This window comes from Phalacrocorax aristotelis, chromosome 13 (genome assembly GCF_949628215.1).
Source record: "Phalacrocorax aristotelis chromosome 13, bGulAri2.1, whole genome shotgun sequence".
NCBI classification, from domain to species: Eukaryota; Metazoa; Chordata; class Aves; order Suliformes; family Phalacrocoracidae; genus Phalacrocorax; species Phalacrocorax aristotelis.
Genome location: NC_134288.1, coordinates 15784055 through 15805838, shown reverse-complemented (window position 1 = coordinate 15805838; position 21784 = coordinate 15784055). Strand labels below are relative to the sequence as shown.

Here is a 21784-nt window from a genome sequence, read left to right as displayed (position 1 = left end):
GAGAGCACCAAAACTAAGACCTGACTATCAACTAAAAATCACACAAGTCCTGTCCATTTGTTAGCTACGCTCTGTCTCCCCCACTCTATTATTCCTCCTGTTTGTTTGCGATGGTGGCTCTTTTGGACTATGAGTTTTTAAAGGAATTTACTATGTGACTGAGCAGCACATAATATGACAGGGCTTCAGAGTTTCTGTGTCTTCCAGATTTTACTGCCACCAAGATATAAAAAAGTCACCATAATATAAGTTAGTGCCCAACCTTGTAGTCCAGTAACTCTTCCTCTCTTGGAAATGCCTCTGCACATGCTCTTACTCCATGAGGACTGATCCTGGTCCCCCCCCATTCCCATGAGGCCCTTGGCAGGAAGGGGTCAAAGTTTTCTGCTCTCAAGGGTTTCCATCAGGAATGACCGTGCCAAAGTGTGGATATTACCTATTTAAATCATAAATTAATCCTGGCACCAATCGCCTGCCCATAAGCAGCTTCTATTAGAGCAAAAAAAACATTCTGCTTCACACTCTCTTCCAGGATTCTGCTCTGCTGCCTATAACAAAGGCCCAACATTCAACAGCAAGAGGGGCTTTACCCTGTGTGGGTTTTATCCTTATTTGAGCATTTGCATTCTCATTTTTCTTGAGGGTTACTGCATTTCTTTATCATTCTGACAGTTCTATCAGACCTCTCTTTTGCTCCACTCCCTCATCAAGGTGTGGCTAGTTGATTAAGGGGTTCTATGAGGAATGTAAATAAGTTTAGCTGCTCCAGAAGAATTAAACATAAAATATAAATTGCATCTATTCTCACATAAACAGTCAAAGTGATAAGAATTGTTTAATGGAGCCGGCAGTTATATTGATCTCTCCTTTCTTTAAAGCAGGGACTTATAGTTTAATCAGATCTCCAGATGTTTTCGCCATTATTTACTTTGCCAAGAAAAAAGAGAGGATTAATATCAAGAAGAAAACAACAAGGGCTTTCCTTCACAAGATAAATAAAAATCAATTTTTGTTTGCTAACAAACTTGTTAAACATTGCAAGGTAACAAATCCTAGGACACACTTGAGGATAGTGTTTACAAGACATACAGTGGTAGCCTTTTAAAAACAATTAAAATATTTTTCTGTGAACTGTGAAGTCTTTTGAGATAATTACCCTGTGCAGATAATTAAGTTAAATTTTTTTTTCATTAGTTTTTGGTAGACTTTTTTTTTTTCTTTCTCTCCTTTGATAGTATAAGCAATTTCCAGGTATTTTAGAAGCTGGCTCAGGGGAAGGGGGAGTTGTCTGTAGAATAAGTCGCAAACTATGTAAAAACATTGTGGCTGCTTCACTAGTTCAGTTACAGAATAAGCAGAAGCAGAAATCACGCTTATCTGTGACGGTTTGGGGCTGAGCGAAATGGTGGTGACAGTCCATTGCTTACTGAATAATTATTCCCGTCTCTGAAACTACCACCCATTAGTCCATGTTGGCTGGCTGTCCCCACAGGAGGGAAGATCAGAACATTACGGGAATGAATTATAAATTTGGGGGCAGCCATTTGGCTAGTGTGAGTCAATGTTCTCTGGCAGGACTCCTACACTCCCCACCTGCTTTGCCAGGCTTTTTCTCCTTTTCCTTTTCTTTACAACTGGAAATGGAATAAAACGTAAAGAGGTAAACATAAAAAGTCCCACCATTAAAATCACTCTGAGCACCATCAGCATTATAGATTTGTGTTAGTAATGCCCACAACAGTCTCTAGCACACATCAGAACTTCGTTTTCTTGAGTACCACCATTGCACTAAGAGTTCATGTCTTCACCTCATGCAGGTTTGGCATCTAAGTTTTAACTTTAAGAAACAATTCAATAATTAACTTAGTATCAGGAAATTAAAATCTTATGGTATTTATCAGAAATTTTAAGAAAATCCACAACCCAGAGGTCTACGAAAGTGCAGTTCGTACTTCACCCATTCAGTGGACGCAGAAGTCTTTTGCCGCAAATCCAGCAGTCCTTCATGTATCACGTCACATTCTGCAGGTGCTCCAGAGCACGACTCTGCTCGCCTCTTGTACAAATTGCTCTGTATAACTCTGCTAAGAAGGTACGTTATCTGTATAACAAGCGGCAGCAGAGAGAGTGTATTTTCCATGTTAATTTCCACAAATAAGACATTAATAGCTGGATTTTTCAAGTATGAAAATGATAGACAACATTATAAGCAGCAGCCAAACAAGTAACATAAATTAATGTAAAATAAATAGGGTCTTTCTATGATGCTAAACTACTTCACTGCAATTTGGTTTAATGCCCACAGTTCTAGACCTGTCAGTGTAAGGAGAATATAATTTTATTCTGGTAGGGTTACTGTAAAACATCATTTTACTTTTTTTAATTCATATACAGAGCAATCTAGGACAAAGTTTGTGTTCAGCTCAATTCAAGCCCAAGCAGCAACTGATTGTTTTAGCTTGAAATCTCAAATGAATCCAGCAGAAAAACAAAGGCTTTCCTGTAGTTGAAAATAACACGGATTAAGGTGGGTGTAAATTTAAAGCACTCTTTTTGTGATACAGGGCCACATTTGAGTGTTCTTACTACAGAACACATGTGCCTTTCTGAGCTCTTCTGCTAAATGTAATCTATTTTGAACATTTAGTCAATCAACCCTGAGGTACCATTTGTGCACATGGAGCAAACCGTTAAGTTTCACGAGGGATGCATCCCTCTGCAAAAAGCCCCTTAAAAACGAGTCACATCTTCCATGCTTTCTAAGAGTTTGCATCTCAACCTAAATTGTGCAGCTGGCTTCAGCACCCCAATGACACAGACTCCGAGACTTGGTCACCCCTGAACACATGGGGTATCTGCATTCAGGTGAAAAGCTAGTGCTGATGTCATGACTTGAGTTTCTCACGTTTCTGTGTAGAGTCTAATTACATTAACTACTTGGAATATATAATTGAACCTAGAACTCAAAATGAAACAGCTCATACAAAATCTTGCAACACTGAATCACTTAATTAAACAAATATCTAGTTATCCCTAGGCTGCATCCCTCTGATAATTTTATAATTTCAGTGTATTTTGATGGTAAAAGAGTAATTACTAGCTCTTTCTCTGTTCACAGCATCAGGATAACCTCATTCATTCTTCTTCAAAGAATGCATTCTGATAAATACATATAGAAAAAATGCTTAGAAAATGTCAGTTAAGATTCAACTGTTTTAAAACAAGCAAACAAAACTGACGACATGCAGTCTCAGACCAGTTACATTCAAGGTGTAGTTGAAGAAATGCTTCCACTTTCATATCACACCCTGAGCTGGCTTTACATCTCCAGTCCTAGTGAACTGTGGCAAAATCCAAAGGCCAAACTTTATCCTGAACTCACATTCCCTTTATCCTGTGTACGAACGTACACGGAATAAAGACATACCTACTTCTTTGCTTGCACAATGTGCAGCATAACAATTCCCATTTATGATTGGGACCTGCTGGGTACTACCATAACGTGAGCTGTTATTTATAGCAATCTGTCTATGACATTGTAAAAACTTACCTTCCTTTTATCATCAAGAGACACTGCTTCCAGCTCGTAATCTTGTCGCCCATGAAACACAATGCTGAAGCGCCTCCTTTCAGTATCGTCGCAGGCTTTGACTTGTGAGAAAGGGAATTGTTTCTTAATAGTTCCTTTTTCAATGTTAAAAATGGTCTTTGTGTTGAAATCAATCTGGAATAGAAAGTTCTTCATTACTTGACTCCATCACTTCTCTTCATTGAAAGGGAAAGGCAGCATCCCTGGTATTACCATGCAAGGGCATTTAGATAAAGGACCAGCTCAGAATGTGTATCTATCTTGGCAACAAATAGAATTAAAAAATGACATTCCATCATCAAGATACCGTACTGTATTTGTTTTAGTTACAAAACAAAGAGATATTCATTGTAACTGTGCTTCCCTATCTCTTTTGATGAATATGCATCAATTTATCACTCTGAAATATTATTTATTTTTAAATTCTCCTTGTCTTATACAACCCAGTGCAAAAACTTCCCATTCAGCAGCAGTGGTAGCACATTCTAATGGCATGACCATCTCAACACAGATTCAATTACTGACCGGTTCAACCTATGCCCCGGTACTAAAATGGAGTAAAGGTGGTTATTTTTATAACGGCCTCTTCTGTGTCAGGAAAAGCGGACACTATTGAGAGTTACTTTCTGATGTAAATATTACTGTGTTTTGGTTTAGGTCTTATCTAACACAGCTTTTTTTTGTCTGTATGTATATATACCATATATGTGTACATATAGGTGAAGGGAGTGATGGTAACAGCCGATAAATATATTTTATTGCTGTTTCACAGCTATCACAACTAAAAAATGTTTGCTTCAAAATAAGGTTACTTTTCTTCCACCGCACAATATATATTTGCAGTGTTAAAAACTGGTAGAGACAGATTCCAGTATCTGTTCCACATATCAGTCCCTGCTGAGAAGAAACAGCTTTGCTGATACAATAAGATGTGAATATTATCTGACTGCCGAGCTTCACTGAACATGGCCTACAGAGGAGACAAACTCTGAAGCACCTCAGATCTCACCTGAGCTAGATATTTACCTTTGGTCATAAACGATTCTTGGCATCTTTCATTCCTCTAATGCAGACCACGCCAACCGAATGCGAACACTGTGGCCTGTTTATAGCAGGAAATCTCCAAAGCAGAATCATTCTCATTATTATCTCTGACTTTTGAAGGCTTCTGGTAACTACAGAACCGGAGTTAAGCTACTCCAGGTTCCCGAACTGATAACTTCCACATCTAATATAGCTTTCTCCATTTTTCCATCAGCTATATGACTAAACAAATAATCTTTCAATTCCAAAAACCAGTGGATATCGAGGGAAATAAGGAGATTATACTTTTTACAGTTGAGATGTAGTAAACAACCAACCACCCTCTAGCATGTATGACTTGGACTTCATCAAGCCATTATCCAGCTTTGTCCAAACTGCAGGAAAAATTCAGTGAAATCCCAGTTCCTGGAAACAACATGAAGCTTTTCTCACTGACTTAATGGAACCAGGAAGCCACCACCAGGTGTTATCAACAGAAGTTTGCTTTAATATCATTCAAGTGTTGTCCCATTATGACACAGCAAGTCAATAAAGCCTTATGGGTTCATAATGTCACAAAAAAAAAAAAGAGCCCACAGGACAGGGTAACCGGAGGTGGAATGCAGAGCCTGCCAAAGGGGCCTTCTGTGTATCCCTGGGAACATTCCCGAGGTTCTAGAGACTGCAGCTGAAGGGGTGTCTTGTCAAAAGGGACAGATATTTAAGTATGTCTACATCACCTGTAGTCATTTACTGCTGCTAACTAATAACAACTCCCAGGCAGAGCCTATTATAATCAATCATCTTTGTGGCAAATCATGTTTCTTAAAGGTGAAATAACCTTTTAGATCATGAAGTGCATTCTACGGCTCCGCCAGGGGCTCCCTAGAAGGATTTTCAGTTATTACCCCCAGAATACTTGTGGTATACACGGTAGAAAGCTGCTCAATATCTTGTACCTCTCTGATAGGTTGCTGAACCACAGGATGTATTAAGCTATCTCGTAACATTTATTGAGCAACGTAAGCATCCTATATTTTTTATATATTCCTTCAAAAGCGAGAATTTTTACAGTTACCTGCAAAATTCGTTTCTGCCACCGATAGTGTTTGTATTTGTAGATACTGAAGTTAAATTGTGAGCCAGTTAGCAAATCCTGAGAATCCTGAAAAACAACAGACATCACCAATACGTCCACACTGGTATTCCTTGTCCATTCACATGCAATCGTGTCCTTGGGTGAAATCTCCCTCAGCGAACACTGTCCTAACAGCGCTGGAGGCTTTGCAGAACAACTCCACGTGGAGAAACATGGCAGCATCCTCCTAACCTGGCTGTCACGAGCACAAAATAACCACAACTCCTGAACTAAGGAAGGGATCACGGGTTGGGATGGGAGGTGACAGGGAGAGCAGGAAGACAGGAAGGGGAAGAGCAGAGCCCATGGGATTGTACTAAAACTAAACACGTTTCAAAACAAGCAGTTTATTGAATGGACTAAGTAGCAAACAAGAACCATATGTGACTTTAAAGAAAAATATTTACAGGCCCTTGGATGTGGTGCAGTAAAATAGAAGATCTCTGTTCTTTCTTACTATATGAAAGTATAAAATTTGTTATCTAGTCCCTTATGGCAGCTATACTGTGTGCCTGGAAAATGCCTGATTTTACAGTCTTCAGGAAAATGCAGGGAAGGGAAGGTCATGATCCAGCTATATTAAATTTGATTTAGTTCTAATAATTAGCTATCACAAAAACGTTAATGCAGCAGAAGTAGAAAAGGAACCGTTTCTCTTCTTACTCTGAGACTATATTTCCATGTAGTCTTACACTGCTGAGTGTAATATTTTTGTTGACTGCAGCCCTTCTGCAAAACTTGCGCCACTTTTTTATTAGTATTTATTTTTGCTTCTCCTTCTACTTCTTTCCAGCCAAGAAGTTAATAAGCAGTTCTGAAAGTTATTTCTAAAAATTCCAGAAAGCACCCCGTTTATCTCAAAATCACTATCAGCTCCCATGGTGCAAAAAAAATTTCAGATTGTGTCATTAGCACATCATAAGATTGCACTGTTTCCTGGAGATGCTCCACGGGGAGGCTGGCTCCAAAATCCAGAGCAGAAGGGGAAATAGATAGTGAAAATTTCTCCAAAGAATTCTCTGCTGGCACTTCTGTGGTGATGACGGACAGAGATTGCCATGAGAGAGATACTGGACAGGGATTACAGAGAGGAGTGCAAGGCTGATGTACGCAGTTAATGTACTCCTCATCCTCACACTATTTCCACTCACCTTTATCAACTACTTTTCTCAGGAAAGAATTTCCATGCTTTCTACAACATGAAAAGATGCTAATGATCCACTTCTGAGTGTCAGTGAAGAGATGAAGGCTTTAACAGCAGAAAAATGAGATTTTGGTGGCTCAATCTGATCCTGAAGAAATCTCTGGACTAGACCTCTTGGTCTCGTTGACCTATGCTCAGCAAAGCTATGTTGTTGCAGGACCCAAAACCAGTTTTAAGCCACCTTTACACTGATTCTGCTTTTCCCTGGTGGAAGGTCAGAGCCAACCATAGGGACTGTTCACACTGAAGTCCCACTGGCCAAGGCTTTGCACTTTGTAGCCAGCCATTCCTGTGGCCATGCGTAACGCTGAGCTATCAGACCCTCTTATGGTGACCAGCCATGCCCCAAGGACAAGCGAACACTAGGAGACCTGTCAGAGATTAGATCCATCGTTTTCCCGAGGCACTTCACGGTGTCAACCCAGGGATTTTGCCCTACATTTATTGTTACAGTACATGATGCTGCACTTAGAATAACGAAACTTGTATGGATACATCTGATCTAAACTATTTAATCCAGGTAATGACATCAGTGCAGCTGCAGCATCTACATGGGATATCCATTACATAGGAGACAGGTAGCATTAGCCACTAATATCTGACATATTTTGTCATAAACTGGGGTCTATATGTTTGCACAAGTTGGGACTGCATCTTTGAAAGCCATACAGATGTGCTCCTAACGCTCACCCAGGCTTTCCAGAACATGGTCATGCACTTGAATGTCTTGCAAAATAGATCAAAGGAGTGACCTTACCTTTTCAGCGTACACCTCTTTCTGTGCCAAATGCAAAGCTCCTTCAATGCTCACTTCTTTATTTTTCACCATGTTCATAATTTTGAGGATTTTTTCCTGGTTTAACTGGAAAAAAGTCAATCAGATGTTTTTAGAGACTTTTTTTTTTTTTATCTGGCTATTGAGGATACAGAGTGCTTGTGACAGTTACAGCTACTGTGTCTGCCATAAAATTACAATTTCATTCATATTTTATGTTCTATCGGCAACCTGCCCAGCAAATATAATCTCCCTTTGAAACCTGGTGAGAGTCCACAAGATATCAAATATACAGGGGCTTCTACAATTTTAGAAGATGGGGTGGTAATATCTGGAGATAGAACTGCCAGGAGGAAATCTTTTTTAGTTAGAAAATCTGGCAAGAAGTGAAAACATCAATTTTGCATGCTTGCCTGTGTCTTGCCCTTAGTGTGAAGTACTGCACAGAGACAACATGAAAGCAAAATCAGGACCATTGAAACTTTTCAGAGTGAAGGGGGAAAAAACTGATGTTGGTACCAGCAGGTACAAGTGTCACGCGACCTTATCTAAACACGGCAACAAACCGGCATTACACTTCCCCTTTCTTTTACCAGAAAAGGAGGTTGCACTGCCAGAAACCTTACACACAAATTTATGTCGCTCTGAAGTGAACCAGGTGGGCATTGCAATGCCAAACAGGAATCAAGTGAAGAAAAAAGGCAAGCGGAGTAAACAGGGACCCAAAACTACAGCTGCTTACGCTGTTGGTAAAGCTCTCCCACAGACTTTGTAGAAGGAATAACCTCCCTCTGAGGCAGCCCAAAGAGATCCCTTGTGTGATATCTGTTCCTCAACAGTAGCAGACCTGGGAATTTGGAAGGAGCGGGTAGGTTTTACCACAAAAGCTCAGCAACTTGTGGGTTTTTTTATCCAGTAGCTTAGCTACAATATTCAATCAGCTACAACAGACAATGTTTCCCACCTCACTGGAGAACAACCTCGCCACCAGGAGGTAAGTTACTATAATAAAATCTTTCTTTCAAACATTTTGAAAGAGTTTGATAACTCTTCCACATGGACATCCAGGTGAAAAGCCCCCCCCAGGAGTATTGCCCAAGCTGTGCAGGAGCAAGGGGAAGGGGCAGGAGAGACGTCCCAGGGGTTGGGAAGGGGCTTCCCCTGTGCCCCTTTTGCTGGAGCTGCTGCGGGGACAAAGGCGTTCAGAGCATGGCAGCTCAAAACATCTCAGCATTGCAAGCAAACCTGAATTTGGCTACCCCAAGGATGAGGCACCAAGAGTTGGAGTGGGTTTTGCTGTTTGTGCCATAGGAAAAAGAAGGCAAAGAGCTAAAGACAGGTACCCATGGATAGCCAGGTCTGCTGCCCATGAGGGCGAGGGTGGGTAGAAATCAGGGCTCCCGAGAACTGCCAGTTTTGCTGCCTGAGGCTCGTGGTTGCTGCCCCCAGCTGCAGCCACCAAGCTGCTTCTCAGGCCTCTGAGGCAGGCGGAGCAGCAGGGCTGCAGCTGCTTTGCCTCCCCCAGCTCCTTCCTGCCCTAACCCACCGCCGGCTTTACGTACGCCTACGCTCTCCACGGATATAACAGCCTCTCTGCTAACAACCCCAGCAACGCGGCCTTGCGGCCGAGCACGACCCACTCCGCCCACCCAAGCACCACAGCCACCCAGCACAAATCTGATGGGCGACATAAAAATAACCAGTCACACCACAGAGGTCAGGGACCAGTAAATCCCTAGGTTCTCTCTTCTGCCGAGCCACGCTACACCGAACGCACTTTAGCCTACCAAGTTTCTACCATCTCAAGCAGTTTCTGATCAACAGACAGGTTGTATGTTTTTACAGCCCACAAATAAAACCGGGAGTAAAAGAAGAAGAAATATTCTGTTTTTAAAACCTTGGAATTTTCAATGCTAATATAAAGGTAACTTATGGCATGGCTCCCAGCTGCAAATAGTAATGTGAACAGTGAGGAAAGAATGAAAGCAGCCTGATAATTCATTCACACTTGCTGAGGCGCAGAAGGTTCTACAATGACCTCCACATTCTCTATTTGAATTTTAAATGGCCATATATTTACACCACACATACACTGTATACGATCACATCTTAACAAGATAATTCCCCACTGAACAGGCTCTGTGTAAGCAAACAAGAATATGGATATATCTGAATCGAAAAATATAGTTTCCTTAAGGCTAATCTCTGCCAGCTTTAAAGTGCAAGATCCTATTTATACAGGATAGCAATTCTTAATAGGAAGCTGGATGGTATTTTTGCAACTGCTAGGTCCTTTTGTATGGAGAAGGGTTCAAAGATTTTGCTGCAGGATGACAATGATAACATAAAGATAACATCATAGCCTTATGTCAAAGGCAGAGTCTGATTAACATAAACAAGAGAAGTATTTATTCCTTTGCTTCAGTGCACAAGTAATTCAATGAACAAGCTCAGTTCTCATTTGAATCTCATGGTGTTATTCAGCAAAACAATATATTGTGCACATCTTCAGGGATGCTTCCTAAGAGTGGCCAAGAAATCAAGAGTTTCAACTTGAAAAATATGAAGATTTGAAGTTATTTGTTTTTTTCCTAGAACATAGGTGATTCAGGTCACCCTGGCGGTTTGTGTGCAAGCAGGCTCCATACTCTGCAGTGGCCCAGGCACTGGGTATTTTATGGTCTGTCTTTCTGGCCAAATATTCTATCTAGGACCAAGAAACCTTGCCACAGCATCTCTACCAAAACCAAGACATTTTCTTGCAATTCATTCTGTTTCTCTTTTGCATTGCTGAAAATTTTCAAAGGCGCTTTTTTTTTTTTTACTTTTTATAAAAAATTGCAGAAAGAAATGCATTTTTGGCTCTATGAAGCGTTCAACTCTTCATTCTGCTTACCTTCACCAAGGTCTCTTTTAGACTAGAATGAAATTCTGCCCAAGACATGAAAACAACAGGGAACATCTCTTAATTTGCTCAATAATGTACGAAGAAAAATGTTTGCAAAAAGAGAAGCAAATCAGGTTGTATATTGCAAACCCAGGAAGGTTAGTTAGTAAGTTAGACTAGTGACAGTTAACGCATCCCCCAGAGAGCAGACAAAAGACAGTGCTTGGTACAGGTTATTTTTAACAGCACCCTGTTGTTGCAATGCCTCTGTTAACTCTCTTTCTCTCTGCACATCTGTAAGCAGGATGGAAACATTTCAAAAGACAAGAAAGGCAAAAAAGGCACTCTTTAGCTTATGAGAACTGTCAAAATTATTTGTCAGAAGTCTGACTCGCTTCAGTTTTTGACAGCCACACGTTAGCATGGTATTTTTACTTGCAAACGCGACTTGAGTAACATGTCCTGACCTTTATCGTTTTGTATCTGTGGGGCTTTTCTCTCAGCATGACACAATTTTTTGTAATGCTCATTCTTGTGTTTGTTTGGTTATATTCTTTTCTTTAAAAGAAACAATTTTTGTCATATTATCCACTGAAATGCCACCAAGTCAGATCGTGTTAAGTTGCCTAATAGAATGTGACTGATGCAACCAAACAATATTTTTATACAAGGTTGGATAACAAAACTTAGAAAAAAAAATAAATGCTTCTTTTATAAAGCATGCACATTAAGGAAATACATGAGATTGAGCTGGCAGGTGAATGTGCAAAGAAGCTTGTTTAAGACAGGTTAAATTTTGGTCACTCACCCAAAATTCAGTGTAGCCACGTAAGTGAATTGAAACAAAAATCAACGCTCACAATTGAAGGAAAAGCGCGGGGCTCCAGGCGTTCTCTCTATATCCATTACTCTGAAGGGTGAGGTTTTTATATTTTTGGCCCAGACATGGTATAAAACGCATTTGGTGGCGAGATATGAGATTTCTGGCTTATTCTTGGGTAGCTGCCAACGCAGTACTCTACACGACTGCTTCCAGGGCTTCCTGCCACTCTCTGCTTACCCAGCACAGTCGCACAAGAGGCTGAGAGCTGTGGAAGGTTTTGCATGTAGTCTCCGTGATGTGGAAATATTACTCTGACGACTCCAGAAAGGTCCCCAGACCTTCTGACCATCAACCAAGAAAGAGGGATTAAAGCCATGTCATCCCAGTCATTTCCAGTTGACCGACCAAAGCAGCAGAAGGCATGCAGAACATGGGCAGCTGTTCAAGGATAAGACAGGCTAGGGTCTTCCTGCCTCTCTTCTTTCTGACTCTTGTTCTTTAACACACACTGGTTCACATTCCCCAGTCAACCACAGGACTGCTGTGACTCCTGTGCAGTCAGTGGAGATACCTGGGCTTCCCTGGGTGGCAAGTCACCACAGGTAAGACCTGTCTCATTATCCAGCAGCTCTGTCTCCACTACCTACAGAGAAATTTGAGCTACGTGGCTTTTGCTCAGCTTATTCTTATTCTATGGACCAGCCTACCTGAATCATAATAATATGACAGCAATCTAATGCAAAAAGACTTCTGGAATGTGTGCACGTACACCGGCGGAGATGTAGAGCAAGAAATCTGGCTGTCAGTCAGCTATACAGATGATCTCAATTATTACAAACACTGGCACGATTCAGTGAGACATTATTTCAGGTTTACTTAGGTGAAGATCATAGCTAATATGCACCGAGCTCTATCATTTCCTGTGACAACAAAACCAAGTCATGCAGAAATCCTGCTCACCCTACAAATGAGAAATTTTTATTCAAGTCTAGTGAAGCTTTTCACTGTTAAGCATTTCTTACACTTGTCCTTATTAAACATTAACAGTGTTAAACATTCTCATCTGCTTGCTGCAAGGAGTAAGAGACAGCCAGGAGCTGGTTTGCTGCAGGACCCAGAAGAGAAGGCTGGACCAAGGGGGCTTCTTCTTCATCCTCTGCACTCAGCAGTAGCATCTCCCTGGTAGCGCTGCTGGGATCAGTGCTCCAAGGGACCAGGGGGCTCAGCCCAAGAGGGAAGAGCCAAGCAGTAGCTAGATATTGCTTTACAGTGATCTCATGAATTTCTGGGCATAAATCTGACTGAATGTTATTGTTGTCCACACAAAAAGAAACATGCTGCTTTAACACATGTACCTGACATTTTTTTATCCAGCATAGGGTCATATTTTCATTCATTTTGGAGCCCAGTTTTTTAAACACAGCTTTTAAAACAGAAGATTTTGTTTTCTATCCAGAACAGCAGTACAAAGCGACTTTGAGTTAAAGCCTTCTGGGGATTTTCTGTTGACTCAGTGCCTTCCAGCTACAGCGCACGACACTTTCTGCAAAGCAAGTACAGTGCTTAAAGAAGAAGCTTAAAAATAAGTGCCAGAATATAATGCAGTGATTGACCTGGGATGAGATTTCAAGTAGCAACTTCCTTTTCCAAGCTGTACCTTTAAAGAAAACACTTTTTAAAAAAAAAAAAATCAGTGAAATTTACTATGGATATTTGTCTTCTTCACAATATTATGCTGAACTGCCCTCTGTCTGCATGTTGAACCTGCCATTTAAGTGATTAAAAAGAACAGACACAACCTGGGTTGCGTTAAAAGTTCTGGCCTGGTGTTATCAACTTTCATCTCCTAACATATTCACTTTTACCAGGATTGAACTTGGCCCAAAGTATTCTGAGAGCTCCCATATATTTACAGGGGAGTGGCTGCCTTCTATGATTGGGGTATCTGAAAAGCCTTCACTTGTAATTTACATGAAATATCAATACGGATGACTGATGTGATATTTTTATGTGGCAATACCATCTTTTGTAGCCAGTCATAGAGATAGACTAATATTATTTGTCAAACAGAACTGCTATTCATCAAATAAATTATCCATCTGTAATAATGTTTTGCATTATTTGTTCAGATCTATATCTGGCTGAATAATATCTGTCAACATTTATTCAAAGAAGAAGGTATTCATCAACCAGCAGCTTGATTTCCTTGAAAACAATGGAAATGCTGCCGCTTTCAGTATGAGCTGGAGGAGCCCAAAGATATTTTAGTATACTTTATTTTTGTATGGGTATAAAGGTATATAGCAATTGAGTACAACAAAAATTCCCAAAGAGCTAGTCTCAAAAATATTTTGGAATCTAAAATATAAACCGGTGCTAGTGACACGTATATAGCACAGCATATACAATACAAGCTAGTCTACCTACTTCCAATTTTGAAAATATCACCATATTGAAGAATGTCAATGCCTAAACATTTCTTACATTTTTCTCTGAAAAACTGATTTATAGGTCTTACACATAGCAATTACTTTAAGTTTTCCTCACCACCACCTAACAGACCGGCATGTTCTCAGCAGGACCCTCCTGCTCCAGCAGCACTTGGAACTTGTCAGGAAACAACACTCAGAAAGAAATTACGGGACTCAATTTCACTGGGAAAACCCAAAGGATAAATTGAGTAGTGTTGCACAGGAGACTGACTTCATTTTGTACTATTCAGCATTTTCATTAATGATCTGGTGATGGACTAGAGATTTTGTTTATTAAATTTGCAGACTTTGACACGAAGGTGGAAGGAACTGCAAGCGGGTGCAGAGGGGATTCAAATTCAAAACAAGCTTGGCAAATGAGAGAAGTAATAATATACAAATCAACAAGTGGAAAAAAAATAACCTTGAAGAAGTACAGCAGGAATTACCGGCTTTGCAAGGACTGGCTGAGGAACATTTTTTCTTGAGAAAGAGACCCAGAATTTACAGCAGCTACAATCTGACACAAGTTAACAATGTCATGCTGTTGCAATAAAGGCGAAGATCCCACTGGGAGGTTATAGACAGCAGCTTAGTCTGCAAAACACAAGTAACCTTTCCAGTACTCGGCACTGATAAAGACTTCTGGAAGAGCGGATGAAGTTTTTCTTGTCTCCAGAAAAGAGCTGGACGTGGAGGATTCCAGATCAGGACACTGAGAATAATCAGAGCTTTGGAAAAAACATGACTTGCAAGGGAAGAGAGGAAGGACTGGGATTTCGCAGCCTAGAGAAGGCTGGGGGAGTCACATTCTTCAAGTACATAAACAGCTGCTGCAAAAAGGAAGGGAGCAGGTTGCTCCCTGTGTGGTAGGATAAGAAGAAATACGATTTAAATTACGAAAAAAGTAGTTCAGTTTAGATGTTTGGAAAACAGAAAGGATAACACTAACCGCTGAGGTGTCTAGGGAAGCTCATGGAATCTCCCATTACTGAGCATCCTTAAGAAGAATTGAACAAAAAGCTTCAGCGACAAAGCAAAAGCCTTGGATGGTGCTTTGATAGACGCTTTACTATGCCTGTGCCATACCTCACCTTCTTATCTGACCCATACTTTGCACATTTGTTTTGTATTTTAATTAAGTCCAAGCCTGCATGCAAAGAACAGATTGTTTCACTGCTTCTCAAAGCATCACTTTCAGGGAAAGCGGCATTCAAGAGATTTAGACAGTTTCATCCACCCTACGAGAACTTATTCCCAATGCAGAGGGGCTCCCTGAAACCGGCTCCTTCCAGGAGAGCATGTGCTACTTTACCAGAGCTGACAGTGCCTGGTTGGGTATCACACAGCCTCAGCACTGCCATCGTGATGAAGTACCAAAGAGCGAGACCTACGGAGGAACCTTTTGCACCAAGCGCCTCATCGCATCAGAAATACCATGACGTTTCCCAAATTGTAACTCACACGTCCGAGGTCCTGTTTCAGCCTAGTCGGTACTAAGGGCCTGGGCAACCTGAGGCAGGAAAGGGGATGCCCTCGGCTGTGCAGAGCCCAGCCTACAGTGCTTCGGTTCTTCAATACTGATAGAGATCAAATATGATCTGCCCATTAATTGTCTTTCGGATTTCCACACCTGTTAGGTGCTGATTGTCCACTGAGATATTTAGCACTGACAACTAAACCTAAGGTGGATGTTTCCAAGGGGTGATCTGGAGTATAAAGACACAGTTGTACCCTTCTACATCTTCAAATAAAAATTCACATCAGTCTCTGAATGGTATTTTTTTTTAATGAGTTTTCCATTCACACTTCCTTTATATCCCAGTCCAGTTGCTTACAAATATAAGGGAGAACCTTTAGCTATTTAAAAGTATGATGTATTGCTGAAATTCATGGATTCTGTGATTTTGCTGCTTTGCTTACTTCATGTTAAGCAGGTACAATATTAAATTAAGTAATTTTAACACGGTATTTTGGTTCAATTACCTGCTAGTGATTTTCTCCAAATACCTACAAAATATCTTTGCAGCTGGTACTCAAAACAGAAATTGAGATTGCAGAATTTTTAGCTATGATAATAAGTCTCCTACGCCTGAGAAGTGCACTATTGAAGTGCTGATGTGGCTACAGCCATTCACTGAGATATTCCTGTATATGTATGTAAGTACGCACAGAGAAAGGCCTCGGTGAACGCACATACAACGAACCATGAAACCTTTCCGTTTCTCCTATAGATAGCGATGATTAAGACATCAGCTGCCCCATCCATGCTGGAAGCACACCCGATCAGAATGCTAGAGTGACTGGGCAGGGAAGACATATGGAAAGCTTTACATCGCAATGGGTATTATGAAGGCTGGAGGCAGGCACCACAACGAAAATGCAGGAGTTCCTGGTATGAACTCGTTTCCAGCTTGTGCTAATGGCTTGTGTAAGGAATGGCCAACATGTTCGGTCTTCCTTTTTCTTTGTCATTGTTAAATGAGGTTTACATTCTCTTCCACTGTCACTTGGTTTTCCTCCAAACGTTGGCCTCCACAAAGACAAGCTACATTAAAAATTTAAATAAAGCAAATTTTTTTAATTTAACTTTTTTTGTGATAAGAGGCTTATTTCTTGCTGAGCTGTGTTGTCAGTTGAAATTAATTCAGTGGGTGCAATCTGAATTACCTAAATAGAGGCAGTTTGCCTTTGAAGTAGCTGCTATGGGAAGATTTTCAAAAGCATTCAGGGGACATTTTACACTAGGCACATTCAGTACAAGAGTAAAACTCCCTTTGATTTCAGTGCCCTGCTGTCACAGAAGCACACAGTACATGTCCTGAACATATGCAGTGATACTTGATTTCAAAACAATACTTAAGTGTGAATTTACCTAGTAATTTATTGGGGTATTGAGGTATAACTTAAACACTATACTAGCAAATGGACTGAAATAGAATAAAGAAGGTGGCTCATATAGAAGTATTTCAGTTTGTTAGTAAAATAGTAATGTTCTTTGCCTTTAGTTACAGCAATTAAAATAATCCACAGTGATAAGAACTATCGAGGATTATCATATTTGCTTATTAACATGACAGTCCAATTAATCTTGCGAAGAAACAAAGATTACCAGACTATTTAACAGTGACATCTAATTATTTTGGAGAAAAGCATGCATCTTTCTGTTCACAGGCTTACAATCTCATCTTGTGCCCTAACATCTTGTAAAAGAAAGGTACAAATCAAGCAGGAATCAGGCTGCTAAAATTATTAAATGCTGAACAAGACTCATTTCGTTATACTTGAGGTTTATTAGATCATATTAGTTAACACCTGCTAAGCAAAAAAGTATGAAGTGCAATATAAAGTACACAACCCTGATTTCATGCATGTTTAACTGAGAATCCAGGGTCTCCGTGAATTTTATATTAATTAGCTGGAACATTTAAAGAACAAACTCTTCATTATGTCCTAATCAAAGCAAGGTCTGAGAGCTTAAGGGAAAACCCCAAAGAGCATCCATCTGCTGATCAGCATCCCTGAAGGTATTTAAAAGACACACAGACGTGCTGAGGGACGTGGTTTAGTGGCGGACTTGGCAGTGTTGGGTTAATGGTTGGACTTGATGACCTTAAAGGTCTTTTCCAACCTAAACAATTCTATGCTTCTATGATTTCTGACTTCACTTCCCCACCCCACCCACCCCCCCCGGATTCTGGTTTGTTAACTAGTCATCCTAGCAAAATATTTAGGTAAATACTGTCCTCCTAAACTCTGACAGATTTAGCAGAATATAATCCTCGTCTGTATAAATGTTTTTCCTATGTTCTTAATACTTCCCTACAAAAGTACACCACATTTTCCAAACAAGGTCAGCTTCCTCAGTATCGGTTAGTGGGACTTCTATTTATGCTGGGTCCTTAAGTCCTTTCTTAAACTCAGAAAATAATTTCCCTTCAAAAAGAAGCTCAGCAATATTCCCTGTGCTCCCAGTTTCAACAATTTGAATATGGAGAATGGAACAAGACAGATGGAGCTCCAAATGGCTCAGTAGCAGGAAATTTAACTGAGGGATTTCACCTCTGTGTGGGCAATGAGGAAGACATACCTGAGGATGTACTACTTCCCTCTCCCATGGGCATTTCTTATCCTCTTTAACAGGCTGCTTCCCGCTAAATAGCAAACATATGAAAATTCAGTGCAGCCTCCCTGGGTATTCTGATGTTGTCTTACACATTCCCAAACTTTGAGGTGTTTTTCAGATGGATCAAGGCACGGTGAGCTCTGATTCCCACACTGTTTCCATACTGATGTTTTAGTCTGCCTCCAAGTGATCCTGGCTTTAAGTATAGGTGCAGTCTCAAAGTGATATGCACTTATAGAGCACATTTCATCCAGCAGTTCTGCAGAACCTGCTAACACCCAGGTTCAAAACACCAGCCGGACCAAGGAAGCTGAACCATCTCACAAGTCCTTCGCTCTGGTTGACATTTGACGTTAACTGCAAGGAGCAGATTGTTCTGAATCTACACCTGTTCTGTACTGACCACTCAAAACATATAGTCATTAGAAGCCCCAGTAGATCAGCTGAACATCAGATTTCTGATTTGTGTCTAACAACAGTAGCCTATCTCGGAGGCTACAAGAGCTGCTCCTGATATTCATGTTCATGCATATACATATCAGAAGATATGGAATCATTTGGCCTTATTTAAATGGAATTGATCCCCTGGTAAATATACAGTGAAAATCTGCTTTAAGCAACCTTGGAAAAGATGGGAGGAGAGGAGGGAAAATAAAAATATCAGTCACCTAAGATAGGTGGCCTTTAACAAGAAGTCTAATGAAAATTGTATGGGAAAGCCATGGGGATAAAGTACTTTAAAGTCATCGATTAAAGTAAAGCAGGGTGGAAAAGTGAAAGGGCTGGCAACCGTTCCACCGTGCACCCTGATCTTATGAGCTCTCAGAAGACTTAGGTGAAAAGCCTCAGGAAGACACATAGTCGAGCTTTAAGAGGAGTTCACAAAAATTTTAAGACATTTTTCTCAGGTGGAGTTTAGCTTTGCAAATATTTTGGCGATGGTGCAACCTGAGCTTTGTGCGTATGCTTTATTGCAGGTTTTGGGGAGTGAAAGAAAGGGAAAAGTAGCACCATCTGGTTATGGTTTCCTGTTTTCTGATTCTCATTCACGTAAGCCCTTTCTGGTAGCAAACACTTGGTTATTTCCACATCTGTGCTATGCTTGACCTCCCCAGTGGTACCTGAAATAAGTGCAATGATTCATAAGCTGCAACTCAGGCCTGGGCATCAATGCTAAGCAATAAACACACAAGCTGTACACAGCAAGGAAAGGGAAAACACCTCCAGACTGGATTTGTGCCTTTTTAACACCACTGTCACCAACAGCTTCTCCAAATAGATCCCAGCATGCCGTTATACTGAATAGTGCCAGATGGGACCTGCAATTTTATTACACTTCAGATGCTGTTACTTCAGGTGAAGCAATTAGTATCTGTCAAGCTAAACAGCTCTGTCTTTGGATCACCTGTTACACTGCCCTCCACAAAGGCCAAGGAGGTTGATGCACGGAGGCAACCAAAGGCAGCAATCTGTCCAGTGCCCTTTGTCCTCTCTGACAAAGCAAGAAGCAATACGAAGGTTTCACCCTGGTTTATCAAATTGCTCTGGGTTTGTCTAGAGCCTTGCCTAGAAAATCTTTTAAATGAATGTCTGGTACTTCTCGGTGAAAAAGGGGAATTGTGCAAACAGGGCTGGGTTCTGCCCAGCTCTCACCTCCTGCTCAAAGCACGCAGCAGCTGCTAGCCAAGCGACCCTCGGTAGCTGCCCAGGGCTAACTCAGACCACTCCACCACACCTCCTCAGCCTACACGCAACACAACCATCCTTCCTCCTAGTTGCTCTTTACTCCAGGTCACACGCCAGGGAATCTCCGCCAATACACGCTAGCAGCTATCCTAGTTAGAGGGGAGTTTTCCACTGCTTAATTCTCCAGATAACAGACTTCCAAACACGCAAGTATTGAAACAAGCAGAATGCTACGACCACATATCTGGCAGGCACTCTCCGACAAATTCAATGGTGCTGCAAGCTGATGTATATTCAATTCTGGCATATCAATCACTTCAAATTCCAGTATGATTATCAAAAGACTGTATTTGCCTATAACATAAACCACTTTTTTTCCACTCCAATTACCTTATGGAAATTTTTAGCGCAGATAATATATAGTATTAATAAATAGTCTCTAACATGGCAATAGAAGAACTGATTTTTCTCTCTTTGTCCCTTTCTTTGTATCTGGAAAACCTCACACATTTCAACTTTCTTAAGAATAAAGCAGAGAAAAATATTGTTTCACACACGTCTTCTGCAAACACTTTCTGATATATGAGACCAGTCTGAGCTCATATCACATAATAATCAATTACATTAAACAATCTACTGCAAATTCCTTGCCAGTAAAATACAAAGTCATTTGCAGTTTCTGATATGCCAGCTTTTCAGATCCGCATAACAAATAGCGCTTTCACACAAGCCATAACTGTTTCTGCCTTTACCTGTGAAAAAGTGTCTTGTGTTCTTGTATTATCCATGTCTGTGAAAATTATAGTTGTTTCATCAGTATCCCATAGGGTTGCAAACTATAGTTTATTCATGAATCACACCTGCTTTCCCACAGCGCAGTTCTTGTTCTTTCTCTCCGCTTCTCTCTCTCTCATGAAGTCTTGCAGGCAATGGCTTTTATTAAGTGGTACTTCCTTTTATACTGAGAACTGAAAGAAACAACAACGATGCTTTGCTTCCTTATGGCAGCTCTGTGAAAAGACAAAAAAAAAAAAAGTCATTTGTTTGCTTTTCCTGAACTGATATTCATGTTCTAGTGACTTCCTGAAATCAGAGCCATGAATACTGACATTATGATTTACCACTGTATATTGGATCTTCTGAACACCCAACACGTTAGTTACCAAAACAAATTTCATACTAAATGTAACGAAGTTTGCCTGAGGAACTACAAAACTACAAATACAATGCTCAATTTTCACAGCAATATTTTGATGCACAGCAGCAATCTTTAACATATGTCTTCAAACTCCAGCATGAATATGTGCATTTTGAATGAAAGCACAAAAGCACCTGCAGGTTAATTTACAAGATTCCTGTAAAGATAAACAGCACCTTAAGCTTTGCCTTTGCTATCTGTATTGGAGGAGAGAGTCTAGTGATTGGAATATTATCAGTAAGGCATTCCTGAAATCTAACAAAAATTGTTGAGCAGCTACAGAGAAAATTGGCCTCAGTTTCCCCACCTACATCTGGTGATTTCTGTTATGACACAAAAACATATCAAAATTAATTCGGAGATTAAAAGTTCTGGATAGACATGGCTGCTGGAGGGTGGACTCTTCATATTTTGAAATTTCTTCTCCTCCAAATAAAGGCAAAAGGGAAAATCAAAAGCCATCAAGTATCTCCCACAAAGTAAATTTTTTTAAAAAGTGACAGGAATTGAAACATTTTGTTTCGATGATGGGTCTCCTTCCTCTACTAGCCTAGAAGCAACTTTTTAATAGAAACAATACAGGGAGGGGAAGTTGAGCAGCTCAGTGCAGAAGAGGTGTCAAGGGACCACTCTGGGCTCCCTGGCCCAGCCCCACGTACCCACATGTATAAACCCCACCTGCTCTTTCAGCTGACATAGTTAGGGACCTTTTGCTGAGGAGCTCGGCTCCTTTATCTGCCAGAGCTCAGCCAAAAGGCAGCACTGCAGAAGTAAGAGGCAAGCACAGGCAGCCAGAGACAAGCTGTGGAGAGCAACGTGGTGCGGAGTTGGCCAACCCGTTTGCCTTGTAGGCAGGTCTTCAAC

At 40.7% G+C, this 21784-nt stretch overlaps 1 protein-coding gene across 2 annotated transcripts in view; it reads right to left on the bottom strand.

Annotated features, from left to right (window-relative positions):
• Positions 1–20634, bottom strand: part of LOC142064232 (uncharacterized) — a 46546-nt gene extending 25912 nt beyond the window's left edge. For both annotated transcript variants that reach the window (XM_075108901.1, XM_075108900.1), the window contains exons 1-5: positions 20475–20634; positions 7712–7816; positions 5691–5777; positions 3551–3724; positions 1953–2101 (exon numbers count right to left, since the gene is read on the bottom strand). In XM_075108901.1, the coding sequence (XP_074965002.1) occupies positions 1953–2101; positions 3551–3724; positions 5691–5777; positions 7712–7816; positions 20475–20510 (551 nt within the window). In that variant the 5' untranslated portion in view covers positions 20511–20634. The remainder of the gene's footprint in view (positions 1–1952; positions 2102–3550; positions 3725–5690; positions 5778–7711; positions 7817–20474) is intronic.
• Positions 20635–21784: the final 1150 nt, after the last annotated feature.